General features: G+C 37.6%; 1 protein-coding gene across 1 annotated transcript in view; it reads right to left on the bottom strand.

Moving 5' to 3' along the window:
• Positions 1–1,925: 1,925 nt before the first annotated feature.
• Positions 1,926–27,944, bottom strand: part of LOC118934994 (olfactory receptor 5V1-like) — a 38,366-nt gene continuing 12,347 nt past the window's right edge. Inside the window, 2 exon segments of the mRNA XM_036931010.2 lie at positions 1,926–2,699; positions 2,702–2,877. Coding sequence (XP_036786905.2) covers positions 1,926–2,699; positions 2,702–2,877 — 950 coding nt within the window.

Genomic DNA, 27,944 nt, shown 5'->3' with positions numbered 1-27,944 from the left:
AAGGCATTGATGATTTCTCTCCTCATTTAAGGACTTCTTTAATTTGACCTCTCTGAGGGAGATTTGCCTGGAGCAGATAAAATGCTGAGATGGAAGCAGTCAAGCATTTACTTTGGAACTAGGCAACTAGGAAGCAGGGAAACCTGGAGACTTTTAAGGAGTTATTGACAGTGAAGGTCTCTGCCATCCACACAACACTACTGAACTAGATGTTAGTAAATTTTTACACAATCTTCAAGAAGATACTATAGGTCAAGATTAGTGACAAGTCAATGTTAATTATTTGAGGCTAAGATTTCCTAGTAAGGATGTTTAATGAGATTCTCTTAATGTTCATTGTAAGATTTACATTTATTTCCAGGCCCATGACAAAGGGCGAGGCACTTGCACAGTCCCTGATGGTTTGTGTCAGGGCAGTCACACCTCTGTCTCATGCATGACACCGTTGGGGACAGTCTGTGAACAGAGAGTCTGACACTTGCCCCAGAGCCTGCCATTCTATCCTGGCAATCTAAGAGAAAGAAAATATTGAAGTAAGTAAAGCAAATACTTTAGAGGAAGTTTAGATGTTGCATGTCTCAGCTAATTGCTTGACATTTACTTTTTCAAACACAGAGGATTCCTTGCAATATCTGGTCACACGTAACTCATGGAGGCTTTTTACCCCCACTTACTTTCCTACAGTTTTATGAAGCCCCAGTGCCCCTACTTGCCTGATGATTCAAACTTCTAATGTTCTGCTGATTCCCAGTTCATCTTTTTCTACATAGCTTCTTCATGCCATTATACATGGTATCAGGGAGAAGATAAAGGAGTTGATCTTGTCTGAAGTCCTCCTTTAGTATTTCAAAGAGCATCAAGTAATTTTCAATATGTTACATATTGTCCTCTGAGAAAACAGTGGACCAAGAGGTGAGCATAATTCTCTCGGGAACCATGAGTGCATTTCTGTTTGAAAACTTATTAACCTGGAGTGAACAGAGGCATGTGGCTGTGGCATGAATATTTCACTCCTCACACTCTGGTTCCTGAGCTTCGGCCTTTTCTCTGGTGTATCTCTGGGAATATATCCAAGTGGGCTTCCTCACGTGGCAAAATAGTGGTGTGCAGTGTGGTTTATTTAATGCTGCATTTTAATCAGGACTGAATAAACTTTTATGTTCTAAATTATGTGACAAGCTGAAGGTTGAGCATATCTATCTATGGTTCTGAGAGTTCCAAAAATTTGGATCTAATGATTTTTGCTGACCATCTGTACCTGTATTGCTGTTCATTGTTCCCTCTATGGTTTGGAAATCTGCAGTGTGATTTAACTTATTTCCCAATTTGGAACTTTCATGATGCAGATAGAAAAGTTGCTCTAATGCTCCCTCCAAAGCCCTTATCGTGACACTATTAAAATACCCAAAGACAAAATTCACCAAATAAGTCCCACATGGTGTTAGGATGTCAGAACTGGGAAAGGTCTAAAGGTCATTTATTTTTTTATACTCTAATTCTGTGGCACAAATACCTATGAAGTCTTTCATTTGGAAAGTATTGAGAATCACTAACAGATCTTTGACAATTGAAAAATAAAACAGGATGTCTTAGAGTAGCAAAGTACATCTCACTAATGATGTGGGCATTTCACTTAATGATAATGGAAAGAGAATGCATGTAAGAATAAGATATATCAAATGACAGAAAGTAGAGTTATAATAAGAAATAGAGAAGGTAGGTATACACTTGATTTGGTCACCAGATAGGGGACTAAAGTTTAAAAGCAACTGGGATGTCCAAGGTAGGAGAAAACTGCTGAGAAATTACATATGCTTTGTATATGTATATTTTGTATCAACTAAAAATTACTTCCAAGAATTCACCCTACTTAAAAGTGAGCATTAAGTAGTTCTGTTTTACTTTTGCATTACCTGTAAACATGTTCAGTGACATAAGACCCTGCTGAGTGCCCCTTTAACCTCTGTGTTCCTCAAGCTGTAGATCAAGGGGTTTAGCATTGGGGTGATAACCCCGTAGAACATGGAGATGAGTGTGTGTCTGGCTTGAGAGTGTTGACCGGAGGAGGGTTGCATGAAGGTGAATATAGGTGTGCCACTGAACAAACAGACCACCAGGAGGTGGGAGGCACATGTGGAGAAGGCTTTGTGCTTCCCTTCCACCAGCCGGATTTTCAGGATGGCAGATATAATGTAGATATAAGAGATAAAGGGGGTCAGGAAGGCACCAATCTCCAAAATCCCCCTTTCCAGTAATATGAGCATGTCTATCATGGATTTGGATTAGCAGGAGGGGGCCACCAGTGGAGGGATGTCACAGTAGTACTGGTTAACCCAATTGGACTTGCAGAAAGACAGGTGGAAGGTGGACACAGTGCAGAGGAGGAAATTGAGAAACCCTGCTGCCCAGGTCCCAGCTTCCAGCTGGGCACAGTGAGCCTTGGTCATGATGAGGGTATAACGGAGGGGGAAGCAGATGGCCATGTACCGGTCATAAGCCATGACACTGAGAAGAAAGACCTCAGTCCCTACTATTGTTATCAAGAAGTATAACTGCAAAGCACAGCCCAGGAAGGAAATGCTGTGATCCCCATTCAAGAGGTTGTCCAGCATCTTGGGGACAGTAGCTGATGGGCAGAATATGTCTAAGAGGGACAGATTGGCCAGAAAGTAATACGTGAATACGTGAGTGTATTTTTCTTAGTCTCGATGGCCAAGAGAATGGCCCCGATTCCCACCAAAGTGACCTGGTAGGTGATGGCAAAGACCACAAAGAGAGGATAGTTCACCTCAGGGAGGTCAGAGAGCCCCGTGAGGATAAAGTGAATCACGGTGGTGAGATTGCAGCCGTCCACCTCCTCTCTCCACGGGGGTCTCTCTGGAGGGAAGGAAGGCAACAAGCAAAGCTTAGATTAAAAAGCCAAGGAACCCAGTGATGAGATTCAGAAAAATGTTGGTGTGTAATTGATATGAATTGTTAGCCTGATTTTACCCAAAGATTTCAATTTTTAGTACTTCTGTTTAATATAACTCCTATAATTACATTGTTTCTTGAAATATCCATCTTACATTTTATTTTAGGACAAAGCTCTCTGGGACCCTAAGGAGAAGTTTAAAAATTCACCTCCTCAGTAAAAAGCACTGTGGACCCTTCACCAGTGTTTAGGTTTCAGAATTCTGTGACAGCTTCCTGTGTGTTTGTCAAACCAGCTTGGGCATTTACCTTGCTTTGCTTTGTATTGTCTCAATGTGCATAATTTTATGCACTATCTAAATTCTACATTCTTTAAGGGCAGAAGCCATGTATTTTACATGGTGTGTAATTTTAATAACTGTTAACAACTAGCAAACAAATAAAATAAAAATTATCTAAATAATTTTTGTGTGAAAGAATGATGTGGCTGTTGCTTAGACAAAGTATTGGTAAGACTAAATATGCAACTGTGCTTACAGCTTCTGAATCATAACGAGTTAAGTGTGAAATTTAATAGTTATTTTCCACACTGATTATACTTTTACAAATAAAATGTGTCTATAAAATATAAGCAAACCAGAAGAACAAACAAGTAAACCAGAAAAAGACTCAAAAACACACGTAACAGATTGCTGGTTATCATGCAGAGTGGGGAGGGCAGGAGAATTAGGTGAAAGGGATAAGGAGGTACAAACTACAAACTTCAAATCATACATTGAATTTGTCACAGGGCTGACAGTATAGTACAGTGAATATAGCTAATAATATTGTTATATCTTTGGTGACAAATGGTAAATACATTTACAGGGGCATCGTAATACATACAGTGGTCTAATCATGATGTTGTTCATCTGAGACCAATAATATTGCACATCAACTGTATTTCAAAAACATATTGAAAAAGAAAGGAAGGATATAACTTGGTTGATAGTGTCTAAATATAAGCCAAAGTAGAAACCAGTATATTCATATTATACTCAATTCACATTCTCCTTAAAACAAATATTTCACCACCTTTATTTCATTTAATGAAAGACAGTTTCTGATGTTATATATGATTGAACTGTTGGCCATATTGACTTTTTAAATTTTGGAATTGCATTTGATGTATTTTAATAGTCCTCATAATCATAATGTTTATGAATATTTCTTAAAAGCACTTCAACTGAAAGCCTAAAAGTCAATACTTTTGTGGATTTACTCTGTCACTTTGAAAACTATACTAGTTTTTTTAATATCATATATGTATGATAGAAAATGGATATGTGATAAGAAAATAAAATGTTAAAGTAATTTTCAATGGTTCCCCCACCATATTTATTTTTGTCTACTGGAAATTGCTAATAATATCTTTCCTCAGATAAAATGAATAGTATGAATAATGGAGTTGTATGTAATGATTCATTTAAACATATGTAATGAAATTATTTTTTCCACCTGTTTTCACGTAATGAATCTTTATATTTAATTAATTACTGATTGTTTTCATTAAAAACAGCAACCATTCCGATGAGCAGACTGTTTTTAAGTTTAATATTGCATATGTATTTCACTAAACTAATGAGCTCTTGAACATCTTTCTCAGAACTATAGCTCTTACCATTTTGTTAAACTGAAATATAGTGAGGTACAATATTATATAGGTTTCAGGTGCATAACATTGTGATTCTATGGTTATGTATGTTACTAAATGTCCATCACAGTAACTATAGTAACCACTTGTCACCAAAGTTACTACACTATTATTGACTGTATTCCTTATGGTGTTCTTTCATCCCCATGACTAATTTATTTTATGTTTGGAAATCAGCAGTTCTTTATCTCCTTCTCCCATTTGCCCACACTCCCACCTTCCTCTTCCATGCATTACAAAATAGAATCTCTTAGCTCACGTTGGGGATGATTTTATTCATTCTTCAAGCAGGACCAGGTCTGTACTATGCTTGGGAGAAAAATAAATTTTTTTTCATGAAATTTAAGAAAAAAAATCACTATAGTAAACACAAAGTGCTTGGATATCATTATGCAAGCTGGTGTCTAAAGAATGAATTAAAATGAAATAAAAAACATCTACATATTCAGTTCACAAATTCTGAAATTTCCAGGTTTTACAGAGCTGTACAATTTCATTTTTGTACATATTCATATGTTCATTTTTGAACATTGTAGTAAATTTGTGAAATTTAAAGTTATTTTCGATCACTATAAAATTGATACCTTGCAACATTATATATTAAGTTGTATATGAAGTGCTCTTTTTCCTTGAGCTCACTATCCTCACTCTTTTTTAACAAGAATTATGGCAAAAAGTCAAGACATCCTGTTTAATATATAACCAAGTTCTACATCAGGTTACATAATCAGTATTCATCCTTCAAAACACAATATATTTTCAATAAACATTTTTCCTTCTTGTTAAAATTTTTAGTCAAATTTATGGTCTTGGATTATAATATGCAGAGATTGTTCATTTGAGAAGAAAACTTGTATTCATATTAACAATAACCTCCTTTAAAATAAAACATAATAAAATCTTAGGGATTTGAGTATAATTAGAAAGATAAGAGCGATACTTCTGCTGATAACATATTGAAGAAGGAAAGTTCTATAGCATTTTTTATTAACCCAAGAGACTGTTACCACACATAATAAAGATTCCAAGAAATTCTTATGAAACACAATAGATCACTTGCTTTGTGAGATTAATTGGTGTAAAGTTAAGAATATGAGTATATGAGAAATACAAGGTGAAATCGTTTTTTTTTTTTTTTTCTTTTTGGACAGAAACAGCCAAACATACAATGAGAATTGGAGGAAGGGATGTAGGGCTAAGATTATCTTCCTCTTGGAAACTATCCAGGAATCAGGCTTTCCTATTATTTATGTAATTTACCCTCTTGCTCTATGGTTAAAATGAAATTAAACCACTTATGAAGTTCTCTGTTCTTTATCAAATAGTTACTTCAAGGATCCACTATGTGGTGAAAAATAATTTAGTCAAGCAAAAATAATCACTGAGAAATCTCAGGTCTTAATATAATTAAAATGTTATAATTTCTTCAATGTGTCAATATCAAGGAAAATTACATGTGAAATTTCTGTATGAATAGGAGAATATGTCTTATTGAGGCTGTATAGATAAGGAAGAAGTAAGTAGCCTTTCTTTTTTAACCAAGTGGATTGACAGCTAAGATTTTAAAGCAATCAAAAATGTCCTTGTACGTCCCTGTCTCTATCTGCTTTGGCACATCCTTATTGCCAATTAGCTGTCATGGATCATTCTTGTAGGGAACATACATTCAGATCATTCAGTCAGAGAAATCCATTTGACACAGCAGAATTCTGCATACAGAGAATCTGGATACACACTTACAGGGGGATGCAAAATTACTAGCAATGAAATTAAACAATTGAAAGCATTATTTACATATACATTCTATAATATTTGAAATTCCAACCCTTCATCATACCTGTTTAGCATTCAATTTTAAATAATTTATCAAATGTATACATCTTTACACCATATTAACATCTTTACAAATATCAAATTATTTTCACTAAGAAGTCCAGAATTCACATTACATTTTCAATACCTTTTCAGTGTGAGAATACTCATTACCATAAAAACTTTAAACAGTGAGAATGCAAAACGATCTTGCCAAAGAAAAAGAAACATCAAAATGAAGAGAAAATTTCTTACTCATATATAGTATGAATATTGTAACTTATTTTATAGTTGAAATAATGTCCTGTTTTTTCTTAGGAAAAATATTATATTAAATACTCTAAAGGGAATATTCTTGTCTTCATAAATATAAATTGCTACCAACCTAATAATGGGCACTTAATAATAACAGGCACTCACTACTTTTATGTTTACTCAATTTAATATAACCTGAAAAGAAAGCTAAATTGTTGAAGACTGAAATTTTGTTGTAACAGTTCAGGATAAAAATAAACAAAATGGGTCAAGAATTGAATTGCAAGACAAAAGTAAAGAGTAAAATAATATTATGAATATTGTTCTATAATCAGTGAGGTAACTCTCTCAATATATGACTCTACCTATCCACTTGTATAAATTTGCATTTTTCATGCTAAATAACTAAGCTGTAGCACAACCTGTGTGCATTATTCACATGTTAATGTTGTTAAGACTATCCAAATGAAAAGGATTTTTTGTTGTTTTAAGATTTCAGGCTCAAATTGAGTGCAATTTCAAACTCTTTCAACCTATAATTCCTAAATTGTGTTCTCTCAGAATAATGTTTTAATGTAAGACTAATTTAGATCTAAGAATTTAAAAAATATACATCTGTAAATTAAAAATGTATGTGCATTCAGTTAGTTCAGGTGAAAGATATATAGATGTTCATTATGCCATTCTCATTTTTCTGTAACTGTATCACTTTTCAAGGTAAAATCAAACATGAACATAAAAAATGACATTAAGAAAAAGAAGTCTCATGATCCAGGTCCTTGTTCCTATTCAATCTCATTATGATCTTGAAATTCTTAACTTTACCCTATGTTTCATTTGGTAACGCAGTTTCCATTTACCCAGGGTAATTCAGCCATATGGGCATCTATGGCATTTTTCATGTTTTTAAACTGCTGATTCATTAGAAGAGTTTTATTCTCTTATTTAAGGATTCATGTGGTTTTTATCTAAAATATAGATTGTAACTTAATCTGCTTTTTATGCTCCCTTCACCTTCCAGGCCTTTCTTTGGTCTGTAGAGATGGATATCCTGTGATAAAATGATCAGGAAAAGCCTGATATTTCCTCCTACATTCTCTCACACCCACTTTTCCTCTGTAAATTCTCTTGATTACTGTATTATTTGGAAATCATGATAACCTTGAATCAAAAAACACCACTCAAAAAGCGTTGATTTGTAGGACCCCTGGAAAGTTAGCTTGACGTAACTTACTCCATTTTGCAAGCTTAGCCTGACTAACTCCATCTTGTGTAAAACCCTAGTCGTAAGCATAATCAGTAAAATCACAGTCCTGAGAAAAATAAGAGAAAGGAAGTACCCCATCCCTGGAAAAGCCACAAGCTAGAAATACCGAGAAAAACCACAATAAGTAAATGTCCATTTTGCTGAAACTGTAATTATCCATTTTTTGCTGAATCTGCCTCTTAGAATGCCCCTAACCATTTTAGCTATATCTGCTAACTGTTTTTGCTGTATCTACTACTTTCCAAAGTATAAAAGCAAAAAGGGAACTTTGTTCAGGGTCTCAGATTGTGTCCTGTGTTGACGGGTTGCTGAGACCCTGGTTCGAATTAGCAATGAAGACCTGTTCTGTTTTTGCATCTCGCGACTGAGCTTGGTGACTGCGACTACGCATGGGGACTTAATGAAACAAGGCACAACATGAAGCAAATTTAGTTATTCTTCCTCTTCCACATCAAAGCAATAGGTGAAACGCCACCTTCACACATTCCCAAGCACCTGGGCCCCCTGCTTTCCCTTCAGCACTAGGCACGCGGCTCTCACTCGCAGGCATCAGGTGTGCGGGCAGCTCCACCCGCCCCGCGCCCACTCTCGCAGCGCCAACCACGCGCACTCAGCGGGCCGCTGCCGGGTTCCCGCACCAGGGTCCAGGCGCCTGGGAAGAGGGAAGGGAATCGTCTTGCCAGTGGGTTTCAGACCTGGGCAAGTTCGCTATGGATTCAATGGGACCAAAGAAAATGACATCAAACGTTGTGCGGGGTGAAAGGGTTTGTTTCCCGGCGTGTTCTCCCGGCGGCTGGCCGAGCACTGCCCCCCCCCTTCCCCCCCGCCGCCTCCGCCTGGAGCACTGCGCAGAGCTCTCTCTCCATTGAGCAGTGATAGCTCCTCTCCTGCAGGCGTGGAGGCCGTAGCCTAGCAACAGGCCAGTTACGTCATCAGGTAGTCTAAGTTCAGTGAGGATCCTGGCCATAGGAGCCCCAACTTCCCCACAGAATGTGAGCTGTTGAGCCTCTTGGAAGAATGTTTTGTGAAAGCAGTTTCAAAAATTTCCATTTACTCTATACTTGAAAGGGTTGAATGATCTTGGCCCACTCAGGGGGCAGGGGGGCCTGGATATGTGGTTCTTATTTGAGAGAGATCCTTGAACAACAAACAATGTCAAGAATTGCATATTTTATAAGTTATTAGTTTACGTATATGTAAAAAAGTAACAAGAGATTATATATTTCCTTATAAATGTTGGTACGAAGGCTGAAGTATTCGACGAATATTGGGCTTATATAACACAATAAAACCACCTTTAGTCTGACTTTTCATTTATTATTTGGCAAATTATGAGTTTCCTCCTAATTACTCTGTTCTTAATGATTTATACTGGGTAGAGAGATGGAGCCCCCCATCTAGATATCTTCAGCAAACAATACTTACTAATGGGTACATTTTCTGGTTTCCCTCTTATCTGGCTGGATCAATCTGATAACGTTTAAGTGAATGAGATGTAGTCAGATATTCTATGTCGTAATTATAAACAAGGTAGGTAACTGACCTTTACATTCCTATTTTGAGTTTGTTAAATATTTCCATATTGTCAAATTAAATAGCTTCATGTGTCTACAATTTAATATTTTAATATTCAGGAATAGTTCGTAAATTTTGATTATCCATTCACCCTTTGGTAGGTGGACCAGCTCTCCAGATGACTCCCTTGAAGAATGGAGCATTATGGTTACAATTCCTGTATAAAAAGTAATTATTATTTACATGATTGAAATTATTCTTGAAATAAAAATACATTAAAAAGGCCATAGAATTATTGCTTATTGAATTATCCTCACTGGTTTATATTTTTCTAATTAACGTTACCGTAAAATTAGAAACTGTTGTATTCTTCAGGTCTCTGAATTTTTTTTAACTTCTTTAGACTCTTACGACTGCCACTGCTTTAGGAATGCACAGCTAACCCCCAGCCACCTCTGCTAGTCCGTCATCCCCACACCCTCCCTCCCACCCAGGCCCCCTGCAGCTCCCGTTGTCTCTTCATCCCTTAGGGTTTCGTCTGGAGAAAGTCTTGTGCACCGAGTCAATAGTTCGCAGCCTTCCGAAGCTGCTTGTTTCCCGCAGGGTCATTCTTTGGGAGGCCCCAGGCGGCTGCGCATATCCACAGCTCAGTTTTGTCCTTGAGTAGTATTCCAGTTTATGGGTCTCACAGGTGTTCACCCAGTCTTCCCTGAGGATGTTTGGATTTTCTCCTGATTTGGGTGACTCTCAATAAAACGACTATAACCACCACGTACTGATTTGGATTTAAACACTAGTCTTCATTTCTCTCAGATACAGAGTGGTGTGATTTCTGGGTCATATGGTGAGTCTATGTTTATAGTATCAGAAACTGACCAAATTTTTCAGTCTCTGTACCATTTCACATTGCCACCAGCAACGGTGGGGACTTCCAGGTGCTGCAGGACCCTCCCATCATTTGGCATTTTCAATATATTTCATATTAGTCATTGTATGCTGTTACCTTAAACTTGCAATTCTGTAATATTTTTTGATGTTGAGTATTTTCATGTGTTTACCATTCATTTATCCTCTAATTAAATGTCCACTTTTTAATTGTGTCATTTATATTTTTTTGAGTACTGAGTGATATTTATATATTCTCAATTCAAGTCCATTGCCAGAATGTGATCTGCAAATTCTTTCTTCCACTGTACATGTGCTGTCATTGTCTTACCATCTATCAAAGATATTTATTTATTATTTATATTTTACTGAATTAAAATTTTAGTGCCATTTCAGCTTCTCAGAAAAACTGAAGGGAATTGCAGAGATTCCCCAAATACTCTTTACCCCCATCTATGCATAGACCACCCCTTTACCACCATCCTTCCACCAGAGTGGCACATTTGTTCTTCTTGATAAATCTGTGCTGAAAAAATAAAATTCTGCAAAAAGTTGCTTTTACATTGTGGATCACTGTTGCTGCATATGCATCATCATAGCATCATATGAAGTAATTTCAGTGCCTGTAAACTGTGCCTATTCAGCCCTATGCCCTCACAGCCTATGGCAACCCTTGCGTGTGTTTCACTGTCTCTACCATGCTGCTTTTCCTAGAATCTCTTGGAGTTGAAATTATAGAAGGTGTACCCTTTACACATTGGCTGCTTTCACTTACTAATATGTCTCTAAGGTTCTTCATTGTATTTCAAGGCCTACTATCTCATTTTTTTCAATCATGAGTAATATTCTGATGTCTGGATGTACATCAATGTATTAATTATTCACTTACGAAAGGCACCTAGGCTGACTTCCTTTTGACAACGATGAATAAAGCACCTATAATTACCAGTGGGCAGACTTTTTGTTGATATGTTTTCAGCTCCAAAGCACAGTTGTCCTATAATGTGATAACAGTGTGTTCAGTTTTGTGAGAAACCGTCGAACTGCCTTCCAAGGCGGCTGTGCCATCCTGCATTTCTGGCTCAGTGAGTGAGCCCCACACCCTTGCCGGCGATGGGCACTGTCAGTGTTCTGGGTTCGTCTCTCCCACCAGGTGCGTGGTGGTATCTCGGTGCTCCCACTTGCATTTCCCCAATGACATATGATGTGCAGCATCTTTTCATTTGTTTATTTACCAACTGTGTGTTTTCTATGCTATAGTGTGCTGGGTCTTTGGACTCTTTTTTATACTAGGTTGTTTATTTTTTCTTCAAATTTAAGTAGTTCTACAGAGAAGACAAGTAGAGATCTTACAACATCTTACTACGCTGATGGACAGTGACTGTAATGGGGTTTGTGGGGGGGACTTGGTGAAGAGGGGAACCTAGTAAACAAAATGTTCTATATGTAATTGTAGATTAATAACAAAAAAAATTTAAGTAGTTCTTGTATTTTTGGAGAACTGGCCTTTGTCAGCTAAGTCTTTACAACATATTTTCTCCCAGTTCATGGACTGCCTTCTCATTACCATGACAGTGTCTTTTGGGGGAGTAGGAATTTCAAATTTTAATGAAGTTCTGCTTATATATTTTGTGCCTTTAGGTTCATTAGATCATTTATTTCTCAATGTTGATGAGGCACTTTTGCCCCTTTTATGGATTTTTCATTTGTATCCTGTTAAGCACTTTGTGTAATCATGCTTTTATATTTTCTTGTGTTTTATTCTAAAGTAACTTATAATTTTATGATTTCTTTTCAGAGTTAATTGGTTTATGAAATGTGAGTGCTAGGTAACAATTCCTTTTTTGCATGTGGATGTCCATATGTTCTTATGACAATTTTCAGAAGACTAACCAGTGTCCATTGAATTGATTTATATATATGCTTTTCAAAAAACAAATGGCCACACATGCATGAGTCCATTTCTGGACTCTCTACATGTGCCCATTGACGAATTTATCTATACCTCCCTGAACACCAGGAAGTCTTAATTACTTTACCCTCAGAGGAAGTCTTGAAAATGGATAGAATGATGCAACTAAATACATTCTTTTTCAAAGTTACTTTGTCTATTATATTTTAGTTGCCCAACTCATATAAGATTTGCATTCACTTTGCCAAGATGTGCAAAGGTCAATAGGGATTTTTTACTGGAATTATAATAAAGGAATGGATCAGTAGGGTAAGAAATTATATCTTTATTGTTTCTGGTAGTCCAGGAACATGACATGCCTTTCCATTTAATAAGTTTTATGACATTTTCCAACAACATTTTGTATATGGAAGCAACGTATGATTGATGTTTTGTGTCCCTTTATCCCATTACCCCAGATAACCACTCCAAACCTTCACCCATTGTAATCAGTAGTCACTTCTCTCTCTCTTCTCTATACTGCTGTTTTGTTCATTTTTTGTTTCATTTTGTTTTTGGATTCCAGAAACAACTGAAATCATATGGTATTTGTCTTTTTCTGCCTGACTTATTTCACTTACCATAATACCCTCAAGGTCCATCCATGTTGTTGCAAATGGCTGACCACCTGAACAGAAATATTTCAAGAAGAAATACAGATGGCCATCAGGCACATGAAAAGATCCTCTATGTAGCTAATCATTAGAGATTATCAAAAGTACAGTGAGCTATCACCTCACAGCAGTTAGAAAGGCCACTAACCAAAAGCCAAGAAATAATATGTTGTTAAGGATGTGGAGAAGAGGTTACCCTCCTACACTGTTGGAAGGAATGTAAACTGGTGTAACTGTTTTGGAACACATAATGGAGTTTCCTTAAAAAGCTTACAATATAAATACTGTACAACCCAGCAACTGCTCTTTTAGGAATACAACCAAAGAAAACAAAACCCCTGATTCAAAAATATATGAAATACTGTATTTATTTTAGCATTATTAAAATAGCCTAAGTTTCTATCTATAAATGAATGTATAAAAAATGTGTAGTACACACACACACAATGGAATATTAATCAGCCATAAGCAATAATGAAATCTTGTCAATGCAACACTATGAATACATCTAGTGGACATTACACCAAGTGAAAGAAGTCAAATGGAGACTACTGATGTGACTTTTAGTCACATTCTAAATTAACATTTTTTTATGCTTCTTCCTCCACACTTTATTTATAAGATGATGTAATCTATATCTATGGGGTATCCCTTGACTAATTTTTTGTACAGTTTATTTTACTATTGTTTGCTTAACTTCAAACTTGCTTTGGAAACAATTGGTCTACTATCTTTACTATAGGTTTCGGATCCTTGATGAGAAATATTTGGACTTAAAAACATTTCCATCTAAAGGAGTCCCTTTATCATATCTTGTAAGTCAGGTTTAGTCGTGCTGAATTTTTTCAATCTTCCTTTATCTGGGAAACTTATAATCCATCCTTCAATTTTGAATGATAATCTTGCTGGGTAGAGAATTACTGGTTGTAGTTTCTTTCCATTCAGTACCTTCAATATTTCATGCCACTCACTTCTGGCCTGTACAGTTTCTGCTGAAAACTCAGCTGATACATTTAGGGAGTTTCTGTATTGGTAACTGTGTGCCTCTCTCTTCTTGCTTTTAAGATTATCTCTTTATCTTTAATCTTTGCCATCTTAATTATTATGTCTTTGTGTTGTCCTCCTGTGCTTCATTTTGTTAGGAGTTCTCTGTACTTCAGGAACCTAGATGTCTATTTTTTTCCATAGAGTATGAAATTTTTAAGTGATTATTTCTTCCAAGATACTTTCCAAACTTTTTTCTCTCTTCTTCTGGGATCCCTATTATGCAAATATTCCTGTGTTTTCAGCTGTCACACACCTCTCTTAGCATCTTCTGGCTTTAAGAAATTCCTTTTCCCAGCACAAAGTGGACTCATGTTCATGGAGCAGATATCCAGGGCCAGGTGAGCTAGATTCCTGCATGTTTATCTCCTCCCCACTCCCTCCTGCACATGGGCAGGAAAGGGGGCAGAGCGTGGGTCTCAAGCAATCACTTTTTTTTACTTTGAATATGCTTTATTATGCCACAAATTCCCAGGAAACATAACAAATATTATCTCTAAATGGGACTAAAAATTTCACAAATACTAGCACTTTATTGACAAAACCCAAGTTTTCTAAGGTAGTGTACATATTAAAGTTATCTTTTATAAAAATCTCAATGTTTCTGATAAATATTAAAGGGAACCTGTAGCAGATACTACTTTACTTTTCAGTGTGAGTGTGGAAACCTCTGTGTAACATGAAAATATTTGTTAAGGACAGAACGGCTGCTTGTGAACCGCTCTGCCTCGGTTGTCAGGCTCTTGTGTTTGAACTGGGCACCGTTATGTAAAAGATCATGTTGAAAATTTTTCCAATAAACTGAACAAAAGGAAAAAAAATTTTTTTTAACAAATCACTCTTTTAAAGCATTAATAACTGGTGTAATTTTTAAAGGGAAAATGAAATATCCCTTTCCTTACATTTGCATTAAATAGAAAATTCAAATCTTTTACTGAAATACCAATACATTAATATATTTTAAGCCTGAATACTGACAGCATTTCCCCAGCTTCCAAAGTGTGGATGGGCCACTGGGCAATACTAGCATTTCCTATATAAGGGTTGCCAAAGGGGGATGAGTATCTTGCAAGTAAAGCTGGTGCCTGAACCTGGCCACCATGTGGCACGTGGGCAGCAGATCACTGCTCCCATGCCAGGGAATATTCTCCAAAAAGGAGGCTTGAAGGCAGTCATTCTGCAGCTCTCTCATTTGGTAATCTAATAGGGAACTTTCTGATACATATACATGGATATATGAAAATTCCTCCAGAGACAAGGTTAATTATTAAATAAATTAAGAGGGGAAAAAATGCCAGTGGCTAAATTTATGTTACTTCCAGAGACAGCAATGGAAGCCACAGGATGAAAGAGGTAAGAGCAGCTGGTTCCAAACCCCGATTATGGTCAGAGTCACCAGCTGGCAGGCTTTACGAATTCTGTCCAGGGTCTCAGCCTAAGCCTATCTCTAAACTACAGCCAGGGAATTCTTCTCGAGCAGCACAAGTGACTCTGAGGATCAGCCAGCGTTGAAACTTTGAAGTAGGAAGGTGGGTGGGCCAAGCTAGGTCACTACAGAGATTTAGAGTCCAACATCTGATATTTTTCAATTATTCCACATTTTTTTCCAATTGTCTCACCTTCCCTATTTTTCTAATAGTGAATAATGAAGGGGCTTGCCAAGTGAAGAAGAGAGTCAATAGGGAACCCAAAATGGATTTTACTACGTTAAGACCACTCATGTACATCAATTAAAACTACTATATACTATTTGAGATTCAATCATAAGGCAGACATTTCTGACTGTTAATGTATTTTAAAGACAGGGGCCTCCTTACTCAACATGATGATGTCATCAAGACAACTCTAAACACTAATGATATTTAATAGAAAAGAAAATCTGTGTAATTCTTCAAAATAAATGATTTTATATATCCAATGTTAAGAAGACAATCCCCTAAATGTGAGGTAGGGGAATAATTCTCTTACATGAAAACAACAGTGGCACAGTGTTACTCTCCAAGTTAGAAATTAAGCAAAGTGTTTCAGTACTATTTCTGTTTATGTACTGCTTGGTTAACACAAGTATAAATGTTTTAAGTGTGGATAAATATTTTGGTTTTATTTTAATGCATATAATTAAAAGTAGGTGTTTTTTTCATATACACTGAAATTGTATACATTCTCCAGCTTGTGAATAAAGAATGTTTTAAATATCCCTTGCTCACTTAACCTTGGAATAATAGAAAAGGCAGTACCTATATAGGAAATTTTACATTAAAATTATAACTATATGCTTTTCAGCTCTTACAGTGATTTAAATTTTTTCAATGTCCAAATACAAAATAGCACATTTTAATTTGCTATAGCATAATTCAAGTATTCTCTTAAATATTCTATTCAGTCAACTAGTACATGATATTAAGCAACTTTTTATAATAGCATTCCTTTTTAAAGATGGCTGTTACACAAAATGGTGTGATTCTCTATTATTCTAAATTGCTGAGAATAATTTGAAACAATAGACAGAGACCTTTATGATTAAATCATCAACACATAAAAGGTTGCTCACAGCAGCAATAAGGCATTTGCAGATCACTCGCCACAAGTATTTGAATTCATGTAAACAAAGACTATGTAAGGGAGAAAATACGTCACCATAGATAAAATATATTCATATGGTTGTGTGACTCTAAATCACATATTATCTGAATACCACACAAAACCAAAAGAGGCATAATCTAGTGTTTTAATAACTGAAAGATGTTACTTATTTGTGAAATATAAGGTTTATAAGTTTTCTAAAGTAGTAATGAAACATATATTTTGAAAATGAACAACCACTATTTTCTAGAAATAAATATACATACATAATGTATTGCAGCATAGGAATATTGAATATTATCCTAGCACTAACCATAACATTCAATCAGTAGTTTTCAAATATTTTTTCCACATTGAACCTTGAATCTTCTACTTTGTTAGCTGCCCAAAAAGTTTCAAAAGAGTTTTATTCTCCTGCTTCGGTTGTTCATTTTCATCTTCTGTCATCTAGGTCTCTATTTAACAAACCAATTTCTTCTTTGAGTTTTCCGATCATTTCCTCTTCATCTTGCATTAGCCGCACAAGTCTTCAATTTTCTTGCCTTTCTCTTATTACTTTCTTTTCAAGATATTCAATGTTCTTGCCCAATGTGCTTCTTGAGACCAAACCACCTGAGGCGCTTGCACCCCGGCTGTATCTGCTGCACCTGTAAGACCCAACGGCCTTATTCTGGTCTGCGCTTCCCCCCCAGTGAGGAGACGAAAGCCACAGCAGATCGATGCAACAAGCAAGAGGTTTATTGTTATTCCAGCTAGCTGGGGTCCAAGTGTCTGCCCGGCGCAGCGGGTTTCAACAAGGACCCTGAGCACTCAGAGCCAAGGGTTATTATAGCATTTTCAAAGCACTTAACTCACAGTAATTTTCCACAGCTATACATTATTCTTGCAAGATATACATCCTGGGGTTAGGCAAGAGCAAGATAAGACCATTCTTCAATTGTCAGGGAGGTTCTGCACGATAAGCTTGGTATGTAGGATTAACTGACCAAGGTTAGCTGACCAAGGGTCACCGCTGCCTTATTCTGGTGTTCATGATTGATTATCTTGTTTTTCTTTGCCTTACCCAGTTCCAGTTCACACACACTCAGGAAATGGCTTTTATGCCCTTAAGATGGTTACTCTTATGCTAACTTATTTCTATTCTTACATTTAACCTATTTCTATTCTTACATTCCCCTCTTCTTCTTGTATCTATTTCATTCATGAAACTAGGGGTCATCTGCTTGGTCAACACTCTGATAGTTCTGTCTCAACACCATGATTTGCATGGTGCTAATGCGTTCTTTGATAAAGGTAACTAGGCGGTTTAGGATGCAGGGGCCAAAGGTTAGAATTAATATTAAGATCATTAGAGGCCCTACTAGAGTAGAGATGAGGGTAGTAAACCATGGCGAGGAGTTGAATCAGGACTCAAACCACCCTTGGTTTTGTTCTCTTTTTCTTTTTCTTTTAGCTAAATTTTCTCTAACTTTGGCCATGGAGTCTTTTACTACTTCTGAAAGATCTACATAGAAGCAACATTCTTCTTTAAGGGCAGCGCACAGTCTGCCCTGTTGGAAGAATAACATGTCTAAACTTCTTCTATTTTGTAGGACTACTTAACTTCTGGGAATGAACACATGGAGTGACTCCGGTTTGGCAGGCCCACCACCCATTAGATGGGGGAATATAATATGTTTGGGTGTGTTTATTACTTCTGTCCTGTTGCAGAGGGAGGTGTAAGTTTTAGCAACTTTCCCAATGCAGGTTCCTTACCCACTTACAGAGGATAAAGTGAGTCTTGGTCTTTTCTGCTGCTACCTACACTGGGAGGGGTCAGAAGACCTGTTGAGAGCATTAACAAATGCTATACCTTAGTAGTAAGGGGGAGCAACATCATAGCATAACCAGCAGGAGCGATTTAGCTTGGGATGAATGGCAAGGGGTCCTTGATTAAAGATAATCTCCTGCCTTGATTTCTCTCTGGGACACTGGCGCTTTGGTCCAGGCACACATTAAAAGACTGCGTGCCCAGCCTCTAAGGTGGGCTGAGATATTCTATATTTGCTAAAGAATCCTGCCTTTTACTATGCCATCTACAGCTGGGTCTGCATGCTAAGTCACTTTCTCAGCTTGCAAAATTATTTAGATCAGGAGGAAAGACAGCACATAGGCCTGGGCCTTTTAGCATGCTAAAGTGAATCCTATACACGATTACAAATGATTAGCATACTAAAGCATGTGCTACTCTTCTTTATCTGGGGAACATTAACTGATCTCACTGAAGAATGATTCTAGAGCTTAATGTTCAACACAGTTTTAGTAGGAGGGGATTTCTAGCATGTAGTTACATTGCTCTGATTGCAAATATACTGCCTTGCTTTCTTCAGAGGCTCTAACTTTATTCTGTCTAAGCCTATGGTCCCTGTTTCATTCCGCCCTGTACAGATAGAGACCCTAGCTGCTGCTAGGGAAAAGGGGCGATGACCGCTCTGGCTGCTTCGTGCTGAGAAGGGGGCGCAGTAAAGGGTGCAGCTAGGTCTCCATCACTGGTCAGTTGAGAGGGCCTCAGAAGGCTGGCGCTTCTATTCTGGGTTTCGTTTCTATTACTATTTGCAGTTTTGTGGCTTCTAGGCAAAATAAAACAAATTGTGTTATTAGGTTATGTAGCAACATCTGGAGTTTGATTTTCCATTCTGGAAGGAGGCTGCATTATTGAAACAATACTTTTCTCTAAAATTACCCTCATTTTTATTAGAAGTAACTAGGTTAAGAAAATAATTAACAGCTGGCTTGATTATTTGCACAAGTGCAGCAAGAAGAGCAATTGATTACACAGGCTCTTTTAAATATGCTTTGCTGGAACTTTTTGTAAGGAATTTCAGATTGTACTTTTAAAGGCCTCTTGAGGCCAGAGAGCCAAGCCAGACTTGCCATCAGGCTTTGCCTGCAGTACCTGTAGATTTGGATGAATTCCTCTCTTCTCGAGGTCTCTGCACCTGCCAGGAAGTGACCTTCTTTACTCACATGGTAAGGCTGCTGGGAACTCTGTAAGCAAGGTACCAGGCCAGTTCTTCCAAGGGGCTTTGCTTGCTTTGTAATGTCAATCTTAGTTCCTTAAAGTTGTTCACATCTGAGTCCATGCACATGTCTCTCAGGTATGACATTCCAGTCAAAGCCCTGGCGGTATAACATGTGTTCTTAATTAGTCTTCTCACAAGGAAAGCAGATTCTTATTGAACTCGTGTAAATAAACATATTGCCATGGAATACAAAAATAGTCACTGAAAGTTTTTAAACTCTGTAGGGATCAGGTAGAGAGAAGGATGTTTCAATTCTACTTATAAAGATAGTCATTTACCAAACTGTTGTCAGCTTAAGAGAACAAGCTTAAAACACTTTATCAGCAACATTTGAAACAAAAAGACACAAAATCATTTTATTTAGTTTATGTAATCTTATGTAACTAATACCTGTTCTGCTGAGATCCAGTTCTTTACTAGTTTAGGAATAATAAAACAGTGACTATAAATCATAAAAGACTTACAAATGACAATGGTTAAAGATCTGATGAGAGCTTACTGTAAGACAGTTGACATAAGGAAATTCTGATATTTCTGTAATACAAAACAGTCAGTAACAAAGTTTAGCATCATTCTCTTTGACAGTGCTTTCCTGGTAAATATGTATATATATATCAGATAAATAAGCCAAATTAGTCAAGTACTTTCTCTAATGAGAAAAAATTCCTCTGACATGTTCCAGGGGCCCTCTGGAAAATATCAGAGTTAACTAGAGGTAAAAGCACCTTTTTCCATTTAATTCTTTTAGAACTGTCTATCATTACACATTTATTGTTTATATACCCAGCACAGTAAATGAGATATCTTAAAAAGGTGGGGCAGCAGGGGAGACTGCTGCTGTCAGTTTTTAAAGACAATATATAGAAGTCAAAATAATTCTAGGTTACCAAGCATTCTTGAGAGAATGGTAGCAGATGGTAGATTCTTCTGCTTTCATCTTCAGGAGGGGAAAAAAAGCTACAATTAGAATTCACATTTAGCTGAAAGAACTGTCCAAACTCAAGGCAGAGTATAATATCACCAGGCATACAAAATACCTGTTAGAGATACATACAAAGAATGAATATGGCTATAGTCAAACTCAACTTAAAAGTTTAAGCAGAATCTCAAATTTAAATGTCTCTTTCTTTCACACAGATATTCAGATCTGACCAGAAATATGCTTTGAGATGAGAGATCAGGCATTTTACCTCTTCATTTAAGGATTGAGAAATGATGACCTTTGGCTTTCTAACCAGCTATTTCATTCATGGCGTCAATAGTGGGTTGTGGTGACATGGAAATGTATGCTGGATATTTGGATGGTTTAAAGGTTATATACAATCAATAGCTTACAAACAGTGAAAATAATAAGAACATAACTCAGGATAAGTGTCCAAGACCAGATACAAAAAAGCAGAGAAAGTTCTTAAGGCTACAGGTCTTCCCTGAAAGCTTCAAGAATGTTTTACTCTTTAATAGTAGATAGAGCTTTTAACAGAATTTGCATAGCAGCTTATAAGATCATTTTCACTAAAAAATATGGAGAATCCTCCATGTTTTTTTAAAACATACAAACATATCCACAGCATATAAATTAAACAAGAAGACCTGGTGGTTCTAAAAAAAATCTATTACAACCTTTCTCAAAAGTGGTCACACGTTTGTCCATCTAAACCTTTACAGTGAAACCTGTTTTTCTGGGAGAAACATAATCTTGTCCAGATTCTACAGTTTAATTTTTAAGAATAAATTTTGGTTTGTTAACTAAGTGCATTTAATCAGCTAAAAAAAGCTTTGTTACCATTCTGCTTAGGAGGTTAAATTAAGAAAACAAATAATCAGTAACAACTTTAATCATTTGTTGGTTAGAGAGATTTTTCTACTTATAAAAATATAAGGAATAAATTCAATTTCTCATGCCATGCAATCATTTTCAATAACAAAATATTTCAAAGGCAAATAAAGGTTACACAGTTGTTAACAAACTTTAGCTTTTAGTCTTTTTAATATTAAGATTTCATTTTTTAAAAAATATTCTGGAGAGGGGCGGAAGATGGCGGCGTGAGTAGAGCAGCGGAAATCTCCTCCCAAAACAACATATATCTATGAAAGTATAACAAAGACAACCCTTCCTAGAATAAAGACCAGAGGACACAGGACAATATCCAGACCACATCCGCACCTGAGAGAACCCACCGCCTCGCGAAGGGGGTAAGATACAAGCCCCGGCCCCGCGGGAGCCGAGCGCCCCTCCCCCCAGCTCCCGGCGGGAGAAGAGCAGGCAGAGCGGGAGGGAGACGGAGCCTAGGACTGCTGAACACCCAGCCCCAGCCATCTGGGCCAGAGTGCAGGGCGCTCGATATTAGGGAAACAGGGCAGCAAGAACAGTGAGCAGGCACTGGAGGCTGGGCGACAGAGGGCATAAGAAAAGCGCGTGACCATTTTTTTTTTTTTGCTTTTTTGCTGTTTTGTTTTGGCGAGCGATTTTTGGAAGTCTTAAAGGGATAGGGACCCCAATACTAGGGAAACAGGGCAGCAAGAACAGTGAGCAGGCACTGGAGGCTGGGCGACAGAGGACATAAGAAAAGCGGGCGACAATTTTTTTTTTGCTTTTTTGCTGTCTTGTTTTGGTGAGCGCTTTTTGGAAGGCTTAAAGGGATAGGGACCCCAATACGAGGGAAACAGGGCAGCAAGAACAGTGAGGGGGCTCTGGAGGCGGGGCGACAGAGGACATAAGAAAAGCGCACGACCATTTTTTTTTTTTTTTTTGCTTTTTTGCTGTTTTGTTTTGGCGAGCGATTTTTGGAAGTCTTAAAGGGATAGGGACCCCAATACTAGGGAAACAGGGCAGAAAGACCGGTGAGCAGAGGCCTGAGGCTGGCACCGGAGAATAAAGAAAAATGAACGACCACCCCCCATTATTTTTTTTTTTATTAAAAACTTATTTTTTTTTTTTAATTAAAAAATTTTTTTTTCTTATTTTTTTTTTTTTTGTGGTCGTTATTTTGTTTTGGCGGGTGCTTTTTGGAAGTCTTAAAGCGGCAGGTGGGTCACTTAATCCAGAGGTAGGGAATCCGGGATCTCTGGGCACCTTAACCCCTGGGCTGCAGGGAGCAGGCAGGCCCCTTACGGAGATAAATAGCCTCCCAGCAGCTCCTGATCCAACGCGACTCCACCATTTTGGAGTAGCTGCCCGAGCCAGGCCACGCCCATGGCAACAGCGGAGATTAACTCAATAGCAGCCGGGCAGGAAGCAGAAACCCTGTCTGCAAGCAGCTGCGCAGCACAAGCCACTAGAGGTCGCTGTTCTCCCAGGAGAGGAGGGCCACAAACCAACAAGAAAGGAAGTCCTTCCAGCCGTCACTTGTCCCAGTTCTGCAGACTATTATTATCACCATGAAAAGGCAAAGCTACAGGCAGACAAAGATCACAGAGACAACACCAGAGAAGGAGACAGACCTAACTAGTCTTCCTGACAAAGAATTCAAAATAAGAATCATAAACATGCTGACAGAGATGCAGAGAAATACGCAAGAGAAATGGGATGAAGTCCGGAAGGAGATCACAGATGCCAGAAAGGAGATCGCAGAAATGAAACAAACTCTGGAAGGGTTTATAAGCAGAATGGATAGAATGCAAGAGGCCATTGATGGAATTGAAATCAGAGAACAGGAACGCATAGAAGCTGACATAGAGAGAGACAAAAGGATCTCCAGGAATGAAACAATGTTAAGAGAACTGTGTGACCAATCCAAAAGGAACAGTATCTGTATTATAGGGGTCCCAGAAGAAGAAGAGAGAGGAAAAGAGATGGAAAGTATCTTAGAAGAAATAATTGCTGAAAACTTCCCCACACTGGGGGAGGAAGTAATCGAACAGACAATGGAAATACACAGAACCCCCAACAGAAAGGATCCAAGAAGGACAACACCAAGACACATAATAATTAAAATGGCAAAGATCAAGGACAAGGAAAGAGTGTTAAAGGCAGCTAGAGAGAAAAAGGTCACCTATAAAGGGAAACCCATCAGGCTAACGTCAGATTTTTCAACAGAAACTTTACATGCCTGAAGAGAATGGCATGATATATTTAATACAATGAAACAGAAGGGCCTTGAACCAATGATACTGTATCCAGCACGACTATCATTCAAATATGACGGTGGGATTAAACAATTCCCAGACAAACAAAAGCTGAGGGAATTTGCTTTCCACAAACCACCACTACAGAACATCTTACAGGGACTGCTCTAGATGGGAGCACTCCTTGAAGGAGCACAGCACAAAACACCCAACATATGAAGAATCGAGGAGGAGGAACAAGAAGGGAGAGAAGAAAAGAATCTCCAGACAGTGTATATAACAGCCCAATAAGCGAGCTAAGTTAGGCAGTAAGATACTAAAGAGGCTAACCTTGAACCTTTGGTAACCACGAATTTAGGGCCTGCAATGGCAATAAGTACATATCTTTCAATAGTCACCCTAAATGTTAATGGGTTGAATGCACCAATCAAAAGACACAGAGTAACAGAATGGATTAAAAAGCAAGACCCATCTATATGCTGCTTACAAGAAACTCACCTCAAACCCAAAGACATGTACAGACTAAAAGTCAAGGGATGGAAAAACATATTTCAAGCAAACAACAGTGAGAAGAAAGCAGGGTTTGCAGTACTAATATCAGACAAAATAGACTTCAAAACAAAGAAAGTAACAAGAGATAAAGAAGGACACTACATAATGATAAAGGGCTCAGTCAAACAAGAGGATATAACCATTCTAAATATATATGCACCCAACACAGGAGCACCAGCATATGTGAAAAAAATACTAACAGAACTAAAGGGGGATATAGACTGCAATGCATTCATTCTAGGAGACTTCAACACACCACTCACCCCAAAGGATAGATCCACTGGGCAGAAAATAAGTAAGGACACGGAAGCACTGAACAACACAGTAGAGCAGATGGACCTAATAGACATCTATAGAACTCTACATCCAAAAGCAGCGGGATATACATTCTTCTCAAGTGCACATGGAACATTCTCCAAAATAGACCACATACTAGGCCACAAAAAGAGCCTCAGAAAATTCCAAAAGATGGAAATCCTACCAACCAACTTTTCAGACCACAAAGGCAGAAAACTAGAAATAAACTGTACAAAGAAAGCAAAGAGGCTTACAAACACATGGAGGCTTAACAACACGCTCTTAAATAATCAAAGGATCAATGACTAAATCAAAATGTAGATCCAGCAATATATGGAAACAAATGACAACAACAACACTAAGCCCCAACTTCTGTGGGACACAGCAAAAGCAGTCTTAAGAGGAAAGTATATAGCAATCCAAGCATATTTAAAAAAGGAAGAGCAATCCCAAATGAATGGTCTAATGTCACAATTATCGAAATTGGAAAAAGAAGAACAGATGAGGCCTAAGGTCAGCAGAAGGAGGGACATAATAAAGATCAGAGAAGAAATAAATAAAATTGAGAAGAATAAAACAATAGCAAAAATCAATGAAACCAAGAGCTGGTTCTTCGAGAAAATAAACAAAATAGATAAGCCTCTAGCCAGACTTATTAAGAAGAAAAGAGAGTCAACACAAATCAACAGTATCAGAAACAAGAAAGGAAAAATCACGACGGACCCCACAGAAATGCAAAGAATTATTGGAGAATACTATGAAAACCTATATGATAACAATCTGGGAAACCTAGGAGAAATGGACAACTTCCTAGAAAAATATAACCTTCCAAGATTGACCCAGGAAGAAACAGAAAGTCTAAACAGACCAATTACCAGCAACGAAATTGAAGCGGTAATCAAAAAACTACCAAAGAACAAAACTCCCGGGCCAGATGGATTTACCTCGGAATTTTATCAGACATACAGGGAAGACATACTACCCATTCTCCTTAGAGTTTTGCAAAAAATAGAGGAGGAGGGGATACTCCCAAACTCATTCTATGAAGCTAACATCACCCTAATACCAAAACCAGGCAAAGACCCCACCAAAAAAGAAAACTACAGACCAATATCCCTGATGAACGTAGATGCAAAAATACTCAACAAAATATTAGCAAACCGAATTCAAAAATACATCAAAAGGATCATACACCATGACCAAGTGGGATTCATCCCAGGGATGCAAGGATGTTACAACATTCGAAAGTCCATCAACATCATCCACCACATCAACAAAAAGAAAGACAAAAACCACATGATCATCTCCATAGATGCTGAAAAAGCAATTGACAAAGTTCAACATCCATTCATGTTAAAAACTCTCAGCAAAATGGGAATAGAGGGCAAGTACCTCAACATAATAAAGGCCATCTATGATAAACCCACAGCCAACATTATATTGAACAGCGAGAAGCTGAAAGCATTTCCTCTGAGATCAGGAACTAGACAGGGATGCCCACTCTCTCCACTGTTATTTAACATAGTACTGGAGGTCCTAGCCACGGCAATCAGACAAAATAAAGAAATGCAAGGAATCCAGATTGGTAAAGAAGAAGTTAAACTGTCACTATTTGCAGATGACATGATACTGTACATAAAAACCCTAAAGACTCCACCCCAAAACTACTAGAACTGATATCGGAATACAGCAAAGTTGCAGGATACAAAATCAACACACAGAAATCTTTGGCTTTCCTGTATACTAACAATGAACCAACAGAAAGAGAAATCAGGAAAACAACTCCATTCACAATTGCATCAAAAAAAATAAAATACCTAGGAATAAACCTAACCAAAGAAGTGAAAGACTTATACTCTGAAAACTACAAGTCACTCTTAAGAGAAATTAAAGGGGACACTAACAGATGGAAACTCATCCCATGCTCGTGGCTAGGAAGAATTAATATCGTCAAAATGGCCATCCTGCCCAAAGCAATATACAGATTTGATGCAATCCCTATGAAACTACCAGCAACATTCTTCAATGAACTGGAACAAATAATTCAAAAATTCATATGGAAACACAAAAGACCCCGAATAGTCAAAGCAATCCTGAGAAAGAAGAATAAAGTAGGGGGGATCTCACTCCCCAACTTCAAGCTCTACTATAAAGCCATAGTAATCAAGACAATTTGGTACTGGCACAAGAGCAGAGCCACAGACCAATGGAACAGACTAGAGAATCCAGACATTAACCCAGACATATATGGTCAATTAATATTTGATAAAGGAGACATGGACATACAATGGCGAAATGACAGTCTCTTCAACAGATGGTGCTGGCAAAACTGGAAAGCTACATGTAGGAGAATGAAACTGGACCATTGTCTAACCCCATATACAAAAGTAAACTCCAAATGGATCAAAGACCTGAATGTAAGCCATGAAACCATTAAACTCTTGGAAGAAAACATAGGCAAAAACCTCTTAGACATAAACATGAGTGACCTCTTCTTGAACATATCTCCCCAGGCAAGGAAAACAACAGCAAAAATGAGTAAGTGGGACTATATTAAGCTGAAAAGCTTCTGTACAGCAAAAGACACCATCAATAGAACAAGAAGGATCCCTACAATATGGGAGAATATACTTGAAAATGACACATCCGATAAAGGCTTGACGTCCAGAATATATAAGGAGCACACACGCCTCAACAAACAAAAAACAAATAACCCAATTAAAAAATGGGCAGAGGAACTGAACACACAGTTCTCCAAAAAAGAAATACAGATGGCCAACAGACACATGAAAAGATGCTCCACATCGCTAATTATCAGAGAAATGCAAATTAAAACTACAATGAGGTATCACCTCACACCAGTAAGGATGGCTGCCATCCAAAAGACAAACAACAACAAATGTTGGCGAGGCTGTGGAGAAAGGGGAACCCTCCTACACTGCTGGTGGGAATGTAAGTTAGTTCAACCATTGTGGAAAGCAGTATGGAGGTACATCAAAATGCTCAAAACAGACTTACCATTTGACCCAGGAATTGCACTCCTAGGAATTTACCCTGAGAACGCAGCAATCAAGTTTGAGAAAGACAGATGCACCCCTATGTTTATTGCAGCACTATTTACAATACCCAAGAATTGGAAGCAACCTAAATGTCCATCAGTAGATGAATGGATAAAGAAGATGTGGTACATATACACAATGGAATACTACTCAGCCATAAGAAAAGGGCAAATCCAATCATTTGCAGCAACATGGATGGAGCTGGAGGGTATTATGCTCAGTGAAACAAGCCAAATGGAGAAAGAGAAATACCAAATGATTTCACTTATCTGTGGAATATAAGAACAAAGAAAAAACTGAAGGAACAAAACAGCAGCAGAATCACAGAACTCAAGAATGGACTAATAGGTACCAAAGGGAAAGGGACTGGGGAGGAT

Source organism: Manis pentadactyla, chromosome 13 (genome assembly GCF_030020395.1).
Source record: "Manis pentadactyla isolate mManPen7 chromosome 13, mManPen7.hap1, whole genome shotgun sequence".
Lineage (NCBI taxonomy): Eukaryota > Metazoa > Chordata > Mammalia > Pholidota > Manidae > Manis > Manis pentadactyla.
Note: the sequence above shows the minus strand (reverse complement) of the source record. Positions and strands in the feature narration are given on the sequence as shown.